Source organism: Macrobrachium rosenbergii, chromosome 32 (assembly GCF_040412425.1).
Source record: "Macrobrachium rosenbergii isolate ZJJX-2024 chromosome 32, ASM4041242v1, whole genome shotgun sequence".
NCBI classification, from domain to species: domain Eukaryota; kingdom Metazoa; phylum Arthropoda; class Malacostraca; order Decapoda; family Palaemonidae; genus Macrobrachium; species Macrobrachium rosenbergii.
Window position 1 is genome coordinate 13,196,523 of NC_089772.1, and position 14,033 is coordinate 13,210,555.

Below are 14,033 nucleotides of genomic sequence, written 5' to 3' on the forward strand. Positions count from 1 at the left end.
AGTTTTTTATTTTTATTCTAGTTATCTCATTAGCTATAATCATTCTTATAAAACTTAATTTATTTAGTAAATGGATAAAAGATTGAGGTTCTTGCCATGTGGACACTGTCTGCATTTCTTACTTTGCCAATATCCTGAAACTTTATGAATCATTAAAAGCACCTGTGTATAAAGTTAAAGATATTTGGAAAATATACAAATTTACCTTTGTGTACTACTTTAGTTGTTTATTGTACTTTGCTGGGACAGTATATATGGAATATAAAAAAATTCAGGTACACGCACGTTTATGTGAACGAGAGTCGAAATCTAAAGAAGAACTTAAACTCAGACAAGCGAATGCAGAATCTTCACAGAGGTCGGAGCAACATTATAGCTCTGCTTTCCAAGCTTCCATTCACAACTCATGATCCAAACTCCTTTACTGTGGATGTCCCTGTTGCAGAGGTAAGTAGGAAGTTGGCTTTATTTTGCTGTCAGTTCTTTCAAAGTTTAATCGTAAAATTTGTACTCATTTTCAAAAATAAAAATAGGTTAAAAATGCCATAGTGCAGGGCTGTATAGCCTAAATTCATAACTCATTCCTTCTCGCATATGTTCATTTTTTAATGAAATATGGCCGCCAGTTTGTCACTTATTTGGCATTCTTTTCCATCCTTGATTTGCTAATGTCTCTTGCACTTCATTCAGTAATTTTTAAGTGCTTTGTGGTGAACAGTGCTCATTCTTTTTTTCTTATGTGCACTTTTGGCGTGCAGTTCTTAATGACTTCTTAAAAATACGTCTGCAGTCTTATTCCTTTTCCTGTATTCTCCCTCAAGTTTAGCAGCAAACTGGAAGCTTTTTCTTATGTGCTTGTATGTTGGCAGTCATTGTTATGCTATGCCAATTATATGAGCCTTTTTTACGGCCCCCTGCCCCTTGTTTTTCCAACCTCTTGGGTTCTGGTTGTTGCAGAAGCAAATTTGCCAATGATTTCAGAGTTTTTGCTGTATTTCTGCTTGTTGGTTATATCAGGAAAATTTTGCAACTATGATGAACAAATGAAATATGGCCTTTGCTTCAGATTTCAAATGAAGAGACGAGAGACGTCTCCAGCTTGATTCATTCTCTTTCTAATAATTTTAGGCATTTGTCACCATTTATGATACAATGTACGGTGATTCCTTTGGAGTTGAACAAACCAAGACCCCTCCCATGAAAATATAGCCCCTGAATGCTGATATCTTGGAATGAGTAAAGGCCTCTGCACTAAATTTCTGGACTTTCTTCTTATAATTCACTTTGTTTCTTGCTTGTTTTTGCTTTTTGAACTTCTCACATTCTTCTTTCAATTATGGAAAGGTCCTAAGGAGCCTTAAAAGATTGACATTATAATAGAAAACTGCAACTAATTCCTTCTCCTCTAACCTTTACCATGGTAAAAGATAATGCCTCTCATATTACCAAAGATTCTGTGAACACTTCTCAAAGCTCCTAAATGTCAGATGGATTATTGCTGATGGTCGGAGCATAGGATTTAATTTTTTCATTTGTCAAAGTGAGATTTTTGGTGTTCATCTCCATCTAGACTGGCCAGACCCCATGTTAAATACATCACCACCTCTTGTTCTGATTGTTCAGCCAGGCACAAGGTTAACAAGCCCTGAAAAATAGGCTCAAATGTTCAGATAACTGACCAGGACCTTTTATTTGGTTTTAAGGTATGACTGTCGACTGCTTTTGCAACTAGATGATCTGATACTAGTTCCTTGTGGAGCCTTTTCCAAGATTCATTGTCTAGTTGGAAATATCTGAGAACCACAGGTTTTTCTCCCCCCTTGTATGATACTTATGCTGCTTGTTTGGTCAGATTGGTGATCACATGAATTGAATTAGAATTACCATCCCTGTTTGCATATGATCATCTCTCTTTTGAGTTTGGAAATTTGTATTCTCACCTGGTTATGAAAGCTATTAAATAATTTGTGAAAGGAGTGATGTCAGAAAACAATTCATGGCAGTTTTGCTAAATTGATAAATGATAGAGAATTAGATTCCTTATTCATTATGAAAAGAAAATAACCAGTGTTGTCAGTCATCGGCCTGTATCATAGCCTCTGCTATGGCCTTTCACATTCTTGAGTAGTTGCTTGTAAAATGTAGTTTAACCAAACCTCTGAGCTTTTTGCAAATTATGAAGAGAAAATAGGAAATGCATGACTCATTTGGTGTATCCATAAAAATAAGATTTTGATGCCCATCCTACTTTAGATTGACTATAGATTCACTGTCCTATCTGGAGGATCACATCTTAGAGGATTTGAATGCAAACAAAAAAAAAAAGAGAATGCTGTTTTCATTGATTTACTGGAAGACTGTGATATCATATAGAGATACTCAGTATTAAAAACATTATACAAAATTAACATGTGGACATTTTCCAATTTTATTATATACTGTCAGACCAACTGTACCTCTCAAGTATGAATTGATGATATTTATTTGAAGACTTCTCATTTTAAAATGATTTGGATGTATACTGAACAGCATCAAACGTAAGACTTCCTGAACATCATCAGCCGTGCTATAGTAAAAATAGACAGCCTAACTAATAGGCTTCCAATTCTCCATAGAAAAGACAACAGGTTATGTTCTAGAAAAAATATAAAATAAAGAAGAATTAATCAGTGGGCGTAAAATTAGACATCATCCTATACCCACAAGTCAAACAGCAAAGCTCTTAGGCAAACTCTTTGAAACACACCTGAACTGGAAGGCGGTGTAACCTGTATGAAAGCCAAATGCAAAAATGCATTAAATTTGATAGAGGAATTATAAGTATTTTAGCTCTACTATTTTTGTATGTCTGAATTGTAAACTTATGAGCATTCTTAGAATCTATTGGTCATTTTATCGAGATAGTTACATATTATTATTAGTCATAGTGACCTCTTAGTTTCTACATTTCTTCACATTTTTTGGTTACACTTAACACTTCAAGTTGTGAACCCAGATGAGAAATAAATGCAGAACCTGCTTGTGTTACGGGATTCAACCCGTGCACAGTAGTAAGAGTGAAAGTACTAGCAGTAGGTGTATCCAAAAATGTGAGGATATGAAGTTCAGAGTCATTGCAGCTGACAGTTTTACATGTGAACATTCTGTTGTGGAAGTTTGCATGGGTATTTTAGGTAATTGTATTAATTGAGATTCCTTTTGGACTTTTAGTTCTGCTTCAAAGCTCCTTGTACCCTTCATTTCCTTGGGAAGCAGTTGTATGACCTTGGAATGGTTGCCTATGTCTGAGATTTTGTCATACCTTTTTTGCTTTGGGTCGTTATATCTTTTCCTGCCCAAGGTTTTAGGTGGAATATGCCTCTGTAGTTGGGCTGTGCTTTTAATTTTAATAATGTTTTAATTGAGATATTGTTCTGTACAGGTCAGTAGGTCATGTTATGACCAAACTTTTAATGTGTGAAATACTCTCAGCTCTGGATATAAAATTGATTAACCCTTAATATTTATACACTGCACAAATATCATTGACATAACTTGCATACTTACTTTGATAGACTGACCATAGCATCAGTTAGCTTTGTGTAATTGTGGATGAAATTTTGTTAATGTACTATGAGTGAATTTTTTTATATACATTTTATCAAGAAATTATTGGATATTTAACCTTACTTTTTTATATGTATTACAGTACTGTTTTCACTTTTCATTTTGCAGGCAAACCTAATACATGTGACCCTTACGGGAGTATTCCGCCAGCTTTCTGACAGAGCACCGTTGGTTCGTTCTTTTAGCCGCACCTTCATTGTCGTTCCACAGGGCAATGGCTATTGTATTTGCAATGAAAAACTCTTTATTACGACAGCAACTGTCGAACAAATAAAGGTACAGTATGTGTTTTTTCTCTTTGTTAGCATTAGTCTTCTAGGTAACTCATTTTATGTACACTGTTTCTTCCCTCATTATAATGCATTTCATTAATTCCCTCGTACTCCCAGCCTGGTGCAATGGGTCGGGTATTAGAAAATAAGGACCCAAACCTGGTTTAAAATTGAGATGCTTGTTCTCACTCTGTCAGTTAGATACATAGATAGAAATTTGTCTTGGAACTATAAGAAATTTAAGGTGAAATGGCATGTTTTCTCATCCACAAAATTGGATCTTGATTGGTTGAGCTGGGTGATTAAGGTAAATACAGTATCTGGTTTTCAACTCACTGTTAGGGATACCTTGGTGATAAATCATAGGGTAATAATATGAAATGTAGTGGGAATATTTTGCCTTTGATATCTTTATTTACAATTGTGTTTCTTCTAAGTGTGATGAACTTATTTAATGCCAAATATAGCTACTGAAGGAAGCAAAGCTTTACAATAATACGTCACCTTTTTTCTTTCATTCTTTCCGAGACTTACATTGAATAAACGCTTTAAAAATGATGCTTAGCAGTACTAGAACTTTCAGTAAGAACTTCTGTGGAGCCACAGGGACAAATATTAAAATGACAAGTTCAGCATAACTGAAACGTTACGAATATCACGTGTGCAAGCCACCTTTGATTCCATTGATGAATTCCAGTGTTTCCATGTGGCCGAACACTGGATTTATTACAGCCAAGCATCGTATAAATAAGGTTATTTTTATATTTTTAAGCTTTTAAATGATTTTATACATTGCATAACTTCATATATTTTTTACATTTGTCATGTGATTTGGTGCTTGTTTATTGATTTTTTTTAAGGCTTTTCAACATTTTTTGCTTAGACATAAAGTTGCAAAAAGTGTCCTTTCATTTTTCCTTGATTATTTTTTAACAAAACTACCATGAAGTAAAAAAAGTCGACAAACAAAACCATGACACGAGATACTGCTGAAGTTTGATTTCAGACGAGAACTTCCCTAACAAAGAATGTTGTAATCGTAGTGTACTGAATATTACCTTTGTGCATCATTTGTCCTAGGGTTATGTATGTAATGCTTTTGTGGTAAGGTTTTTATGGATATGAGTTGATTTTAGTATTGTCATAAAACATTAATGTGTTTTGTTATAGTTCTCACGTTTTTCACGACCTTTTGACATTCATAATTGTATTTTGGTGGTCGTTGGTGATTAGAATATTTCCTTTAAAGATAGAATTCGTGTTCATACACGACACGGCTGTGTGCCTTCATTTCTTAATCAGTATTTTTTTTTTTTTTTTTACTTCCAGAAGTCATTTAAGAGTCCTGTCCCAGAGTCTCCAGAGAAAGATAGTACACCACAGAGAGGAGGTGTGGCATCCCCATCACTGGCAACTGAACCTCAGCTATCACCTGCTCAAATGTCTTCAATTGTTAAATTTTGTGAAGCTTCTGGGATGCTTCCTGAGTATTCTAGAATGTAAGTATCTCTCTCTCTCTCTCTCTCTCTCTCTCTCTCTCTGTGAAGCTTCTGGGATGCTTTCTGAGAATTCTGGGATCTCTCTCTTCTCTCTCTTCTCTCTCTCTCTCTCTCTCTCTCTCTCTCTCTCTCTCTCTCTCTGTGTGTGTGGAGCTACTCAGATGTTTCCCAGTATTCTAGAATGTAAGTCTCTCTCTCTCTCTCTCTCTCTCTCTCTCTCTCTCTCTCTCTCTCTCTCTCTCTCTCTCTCTCTCTCTCTCAGTATTATTTAATGTGTACTCCCACCAGGAGATGGATATAGCTGGATTGTACAAAGCTAATTGTCATTTGAAGTAAGTAAGTGAACAGGTTAAACCTTCAGAAATATGGTAAAAATGTACAGTTTGTATGTACAAAAATAGGGTAAACATGTAAAATATTTGCACATGAACTTGATAACACGGTAACGATTTCCGTGAAAAGTAAACTGATAATTTTCACCACAACTATTTGTGATCTAAAAGAGATTATTTTACAGGTGTTTGGAGCAAAATAACTGGGACTTTAACAAAGCAGGAGAATTATTCACCCAGTTGAAGACAGAGAACAAGATTCCTCCAGAATACTTTTCTCAGTCCCCATAGTAATTAGCATTGTAACCGGGATGTCTTCTTGCAGTGTCTAAGTTATTGAATTATCAGATATAATTTTTTGTTTATTTGTATATTTGCATTCCGCATGGGTTTATTTTTTCCCGTAAATTTTGAGCAAAATGTAACTTGCAAATATTTTGTTAGTTATGGACTAAAGAATGTACTATTTATTTGAAATTGTATTTGGTGAGCTGTGATCTATGTCAGTGATATAAATTGATTATTATTTCTTTTACACTTTCTAAAAGGGGGTCAGTGTCACATTTAAAAATATATATGCATAGTACTAAGGTTGTATAGAGAAATAAAGATTTAATGAGAACTGGAATATTCCTTTGTTTATGTCGTTGCCACAGTTGGATAAGTATTCAGTGCATTTTCACTGTTTTGGTGTGGTTAAAAATCAGCCAGCCAATTAGATTTAAGTCGTAACAGGAGCTAGTAGAGTTTGTTGCCTTTCCTGTAGTGGTGATTACGTAATTGAACATTGTATAATTTTACTTAATCTATAGTTGAAATATGCTTTGATGTCAATTTGCATGTCAATAAAGTCTTGGTGTGTAATTTCGGACGGAGCTATCCAGGGAATATGACCTTCTTGTGGGCAAGTTGTACAAAACTACAACACACTTAGTGCTCAGTGGAGGGATTCATTCATTCTTGTGAAAGTTGGTACAAAATGTTAACCGTATACAAGTGCTCTTCAGAATATTACTTATTAAAAAACTATTGAAAACTTTGGTATTGAGTTCCTTTTTTTCTTTCTCATTTGAATTTTCATTATAATTACTAAAGTAAAACCTTACTTTTACTATTCATGAATAGTTATTTGAGGAAATCATTTTTATTCCTTGTATGGTATCCCAACTTTTTCCTAATGAATGTTATTCAATTTCTTGGTACAAAGCTGAAATCATGCATCATTTCAAACACAAGCAGACCTGGTTGCTCTTCATTCTTCCCTTTTTACACAGAATATTCTCTTAACCCGTAGACTTTCATAGGCCTTGCTGAATGATTTGATATATGAGGGGTGAAAATTTGAGCAAGATAACATTTTAGGCATTAAGCAGTCCCATAAGTAGAGGCCAAAGGGAACAGTAGAACGTACCTGGGATAAAAGTAATGCTGTTTAGGACCTTCAGTACCATTTAAAGTTTGCCACGTCAGGCAATGACTGCATATGGTACCTTCCCACAAAGTTCTCTAATTTAAATATTTCTATGTACATATAAGTGGATTGTTCTTGTAGGTAAAAAGTGTACAAAAATGAGTCAGAGTAAAATTTAATAAAGTTGATATTAAGGCAGTTATTATGATAATATAGTAGTTAAGGAATATACTTCACAATAAGGTCATGACTTGACAACTTAATTGTAAAGCTGGTAGCTCTTCACAAACTTAACTCTTAGTCATTTGCCAGTGTTTAGTTATGTTATTAATTAAATCTGAACTGTGGCCTTGTTTAGACTGGAGTAGGTGGAACTTTCATCGTGTTTTACATTTATATTCATTTATATTCTTACTGATCTCATCTGTATGTGTTTACTTAAGAGATAAGCTACAGAAGGTTCTTCGTATATGGTTGCATTCACTGTGACATCTTTTTTTTTTCATTCTTACACTGTACTGGTGTGAAAAGGCGAATTCTGATTTGATAATGATGTTCTTTTGAGTAGGGTTGGTTGACACGCTTCACAGTACAAAAGATGTGTCTTTACACGTCATTTCAAAGAATATCACGAAACGATTGATTAATAAAAAAAAATAAATCTTGTTTTGTTTATTAACTTTTTGCTGAATTTAATAATTTTTCAGATTATGATAGCCATGTTTTCTACTACAGTTCTTGCCAGCATACTGATGTCAAGTGTACTTAAAAATAATTCCATGTTCTGTACTAATGGGTTATGTTAATTTTGCCGATATATTGGTGAAATGTTCATGTGGACAATGCTTATACTAAGTGTTTAATTTTTCCAGGTTTCTAGAAATAAATGTAAATTTTAAATGGCTCTAGATGAAAAGGTGATACAGTACAAGGGATTTTGATTAATTTTGTTGTTCCAGCATTCATAAATGCATTGCCATTTATGGAATCTTGTAAGCAGTGGTTATTTCTGTTTATGGGTGTTAGATCTCAACTGAAGTTGATATAATAATTTTTATGTTGTTTTATGTATGTGCATCACCATTTTCACTGTTGTAACCCAAAATCTTTACATCTATCTCATATTACCTGTGAAAATGGATATATTTGCATTTTATCATGGTAGGACAAAAGTAGCAAGCAATAACTATAGCTCTTGCAGAGGTTGCAATATGACTGTAAATGTTTTCAAGTCAATTGAATGCAAATGAAGATTGTCGTCTTTCTCAGTTATAAATGGATGACATTTGTTAAAGAAAGTTCTCACTAGGCTTTGTTAGAAATTTCAGTCCCATTGTCTCATTGATAACTGTACAAAATATGAGTACCCACAGTCCAGAATTTAAATGATAGAGGTCCTCGGAGACTTCTGTACTTTATGCCACGTACAACTGAAGTTATGAACAGGTTCACTGTTAGAGTATATAAAGGGAGTTTTTCCTTGTTTTGCATTTTTGCTGTATAAAGAAAATGAAAGGAACTGAAGCAAATCTCTAATAGAAAATAACTGTGTCTAGTCAATAACAAAAGCTAAAGTTCTGTAAGCAAAATATTGTGAGCTATTGTACATTAAGAAAATGAAAAGTGTTGAAAAGATATAACCAAAGCAAGGACGTTAGAACGGGAAACGAATATCAGTAAGCAAAGTTTGCCAATGGTATATGTACCATTAGTTCAACAGTTATGAATAAAGGTAATGTGCACACAAGAAAACAATCACTCATCCATTTTATAGTTTAATTTCATCATGAATGTTTACTTCTGATCAAAGGTGGTAGACCACATGTCAGGTTATAGTTATAAGAGGGGAAGGGGTGGATGAAAAATAAGTGAACTTTCCTAGTAGGGCTCTGCGTAACACATTATTTTTTTACTGTTGCATGGTCTGTGACATTCATGTGCAGTGATTGTCTTCCATTAATCTTGTTTTTACTGATTAAAATGATCATTCTGCTTCATTTTTGGGTTTTTCAAAATTTTACCTGTTTTCATTTTCCATATGTATGTTTTGACTTTTATTTCTAGCTTGTGAGTGGTTTCAAGTATTGTTTTTGCAGTGGCTGTGCAAATAATTATATGTAAGATTTTGATTATATGCTTATTAATCTTCTTTGGCCCAGTGAAATCATGGGCGTGAAGTGGGTGATGTGGGTAAAGAACTTAATATTTTGTGTATAAAATATGTGCATTGGCGACTGGTATGCAATCCGTTATTGCTGACCCAAATACTGCTTGTTCCATCTGTTATCAGTCTGCCTTTGTACAGGTTTAATCTTATTATTTCTGAGTTACTGTGTTGTATATGTCTGCATTTTTCTGGTGTTCTGTGATAGTCTTATCAGAAGCATAATTACTTGATATTCCTGTATATGTTTGTATGCTGAAAGTTTTTTCAGTTAACACTTGTTCTGTAGGGCACCCAGTGTTCTGCTTTTAGATGTATGGAATCCTGTCAAACTGGTAGAACTTTTTATTTTTGGCTGTTAGACTGCTTAAATATCTGATTCTGGTACCAGCCACAATATCCCTAAAATTGGAGGTGCAACCCTTGGTTGGGGGAAGTGTTATGGTATGTGTAATCTTCAGTCTTGATAACCAGACAAGGACTAGTTAATCTACTCAACGCAACAGTTATCATGTTACTCATAGTCATGAATCTCAATTGTATTGGTCTTGTCATATATTAAAAAAAATCCTTATTTGTAACTGGCTCCTTAATCTCCCATATGCATAAACACAAGGATTGAATCACTTGAATTCTCATAGATTTTGCCATCCTTCCTCAGACTGAGGAGTTAGGATATATAACAAGAGGAGGTTCAAGGCATTTGCACAATGTATCTTAAGATGTGGAATGCAAAATAAGTATGAAAGATTGAAAGAACTCTCCTTTATCGGTCATAAACCTTCACCTTCCATGGGAGTATGACCTTCAAATGAAGAAATACACTCCTTTCTTTGCACCTTAATCCGATGTGGAGAAATCTTTGAGGACACCATCTTTTTGTAGCAGAAGAATGTGACGACAGCATATCTGGCAACAATTAAGAATGCTTTCTGAATCAGTGTTCAAGACTTTGAACTTATCCAACTCTTTGTGCTTGCTTTGTTTCTCAAGTTTTTGCAAAAGGCTTGATGATGGTTCTTCTATATTTGTATCTCATTGATGGAATTCAAAGTTCTCCAGGACTTCAAAAAACACCCAGAACAGTAGATTGTGTTTGGTGTGCCACTACAGTTTTCCTATTTTCCTTGTTTTGTGTAATTCAACACTTGCCAACCTGTACATAACCAACCCAAGTGCCATGACCTCGGTAACTGTCTTGTTTATGAGTTTGCAATGTGAAACAGTTATCTTCATAACTTGTATGAACACAAACTATTTTGGGTAGAGTACACTACTGGTTAAACTAATTTAATGATGACTCTAGAGTTCATTTTCCACACCCCCCCCTAGTGGCTTGCATCTTGTTAGTTTAAGACAGAGCAAAAAGTGACTGTTGTAATACAGTATTATAAACCACCTTTGACCAGGCATAATGGCATCAGGAAAATTAGCATTAAAACTTTTAGTGCACAGATAGACATTCAGTTATTGTCACATTCAATTATGTGAATGACAATGAAAGCCTGAACTTAGTTGACTTATAATGTTATATGAACAGGTCTAAGTTATAAAGAACTATGTTTATATCTTTTCCCTAACAACAGGTTGTAATTTACCTGCATCCATTGTGGCTTTTGTCTCAGACACCAACTAAATTAAGTTCATTAACCAAATAATTCTCATCTATACATGCCATTACACTGGATGAATATAACTGCATATAATGGTCAGAAAGCCATGGCCTATGCTGTCAATTTTTGCTTTTTCACTTTGATCAATGGCATAACTCATTTTAATTTTTAAGAACTGTTTTGAAAGCTCTGCCAGCGATAGCAGTTCCAAGTCATCAAATGCATAACATATTCTTATACATTTTTGTATTTTTTTTTTGTAAATATAAGAGAGATTAGGTAATATCGAAGAAAGCTGTTTAAAGGAATTGTTTGTAATCAAAGCATATCTGCAGACAAGTGTTTAGAATTGTGTTTGGTCAATTAACTGTAAAATTTTGGTTTGCTTTCACACTTGACACCATAAAAGAAAATTTTTGCAAAGAGACTGGTAATGAGAATTTTGTTTATATTGTATCTCTTGTGTGAATTAGAATATTTTCATGATATTTTTGTACTTGAGATGAAAAGGCTAAGTTATGGAATCACTAATTTTTTCGTGTCCACTGGTTACCGTGATTTATTTCACTTTCTTTCAATTGCTAAATAAATCACATAAATTGATTTATGTATCACCTTTTATTTATGAATGTACTTAAAATATCTCACATCCTTGAGATGTTTAGTTGAGAAGTTGAGATTTTACCTGTGTAAAAGGATCTGTAAAGCCAACATAGATTTTGTTCAGGCTTCCTGATAAACTTAACTAAATACCAGAGTAACATTTTATTGTTCACTGTACATACGGTTGCTTATTAATTGTATTTTCTATTCAGTGCTGTTTAGAAATTAAAAGTACCATCTCCAATCGGACATGTTTCTTCGGGGCGCACAATTTCAACACGTTTTTGCTCCTTGCAGATTTTCAGGATTATGTGACAAATTACATTTTTTTTTTAAAGAGAGGTAGTACAGCATTTAAGATTTGCTTCTACTTAGGTGACGTTGCTGATGCCAAATTCTGGTTCTTTGCATTTGTATTCTTCCATATATTGTGTATAAGATTGGAAGGTTGTGCATTATTCACTTCTTGGGGATCAAGAATATTGAAAGATTTCAACCATGTCTCCCACATACCGTACTGACCATGATTAGTATTGTAAAGAATTGGTTTCTAAGGAAATTAAATGGAGATTTTTCCTGTTGCAGAAATCGAGGATAGGGATTAAAGTAATTTTTAGAGTGACCATTTTTCATGCTTGTCTTGTGGTAATTTTTTTCTTCCTTAGTTATTAATATCGAATTTTGTAATGTTTTGCAATGTCATGACAGTAATTGTAACTTTGCAAATTGTGTTAAAATGCCTCCAGAAATATTTTTTTGCAGGGGAGGGATGAGAAATGAATGATGCAAATAGCTTGCTTAGCAAAGAAAGGTTTAAGTTGACTGTCCGATCACAGCAGTAGTGTAGAATGTGGTCACATAATGCACTGCTGCCTAGTAACGTATATCCAGATATTCTTTTATTTAACGGGGCATCACAGTAATTAAATGGTGGGGTTCTAGCCAGTAAGAGAAAATTGAAAGTAATGTGGTTTTTAGTTCTAATTGTCACTAAACAATGTAGGTTTAAGTGAAAGCCGTGAATGGTCTATAGCCTGCGTAGTGAGTTGAACAGTTACTTCCATTTCTGATGTGTGTGTGTGGGGTCATTAGAAGGATTGTTTTTCCCTAATGCATATGCTAAAGATGTTTTATTAGGACACTGAATTTCTAGTTCCAAGTATACAGTGTGATATTTTTGGGGGGATTATGGGAACAAGCCATTAACAAGAGATGAAAATTTTTGTCATGTTAATGGGAATGGCCAACCATTCACTAACGAGCTTGTTTACCATATTGATTTTTCAGTGTAGATGACCTGTACATAGTTTTTTGTTTCATTTTCAAAAATTGCATTGTATTTCAGTAGCATAGATTGGAAAAGCAGTTGAAACGTATTTTTTCAGATATATTTGTAATTCTGTAAATAAATTCATTTATACTACTAAGTTGTTTTGTTCCTTGTCAATGCTGCAGATGTATCCCAAAATCCTTATCAAGTGATAGTAAAAGGAAAGTACCATGTCAGAATTAATTGATCAAAAGCATGGAATTAGCCTCAGTCATCACTAAAATCTTACTTTCTCCAGTGTGTTGGTATATCAGAGAATTAAGACTTCCAGTCCCGTCAGCAAAGATTAGAAAGGAATTACTGTTCATAAACATAACGCCATAAATGCGATTATAAAGTATAAAAAAATTGGAAAACATTTTGAAAATTAAACAAGATCACCAAGACACCATAACACTGGACGAAATCACATTGTATTCAAAGTATCAGATAAACTAGATAAAATACTCTGAACAACACATCCAATTTTATTTGATACTTTTGTGAACATGAACAAGAAACCGATTTTGAAGAGATGGGACCTGAAATAAATGAGAAAAGACAAGATTATCTATGCACAATATACATAAATTCGAAGGGTCTCAGATTGAAAGATTTAAACCCAGAAAGCCTGGATAAATAGGAAGGTTGGAATATATAAGAAAGGGCACCTAATGTATGTTTTCATCGACTCATAGATTGGCAATAGCAACAAAATGAAATTTGGTAGACATATGCCCACGAATTATTCATTTGGTAAGGTTCCATATCATTGTGGTCTTGGGGATTGGGTGGGGGTTTGTAAAGGTAAAGACGGGAAGAATTGGGATTGGTGAAGGAAGTGTCGTCTGGGTAGAGACTCAAGAGTCCATGGCGGTTTTGGTAGATAGGTTGTGGTTGTTGCGGCGTCCAAGCCTGTTTCACTGGTTGTAAGTTTGTTTTTGGATTACTCCCCTGTGCTGAAGTCTAATGGGGTGAGTTTTTGTTTATCCATTTTGTTGTTTTGAACTAGAATTTATCTGGGCAGTTTTTGGTTAAGAAGATGACAACTAAAATCTCGACTGATATTATTAAACCCTTTAAGGACGACGGAGATGTAATTGCTTGATAAAAAAGGTAAAATTGGTCGCTAGGCTTCGGAAAGCGAATGATGTGGCTGCATTTATTACCTTGTTGGTAGAGCTAAGCATTAGGCTAGCTCCACGTCGGGCATTTCCTTTGAAA

At 34.3% G+C, this 14,033-nt stretch overlaps 1 protein-coding gene across 1 annotated transcript in view; it reads left to right on the forward strand.

Annotated features, from left to right (window-relative positions):
* Positions 1 to 9,865, forward strand: part of LOC136855716 (nuclear RNA export factor 1-like) — a 49,275-nt gene extending 39,410 nt beyond the window's left edge. The window contains exons 13-16 of the mRNA XM_067133040.1: positions 276 to 447; positions 3,715 to 3,882; positions 5,208 to 5,377; positions 5,895 to 9,865. Of these exons, the coding sequence (XP_066989141.1) occupies positions 276 to 447; positions 3,715 to 3,882; positions 5,208 to 5,377; positions 5,895 to 6,000 (616 nt within the window). The 3' untranslated portion in view covers positions 6,001 to 9,865. The remainder of the gene's footprint in view (positions 1 to 275; positions 448 to 3,714; positions 3,883 to 5,207; positions 5,378 to 5,894) is intronic.
* Positions 9,866 to 14,033: the final 4,168 nt, after the last annotated feature.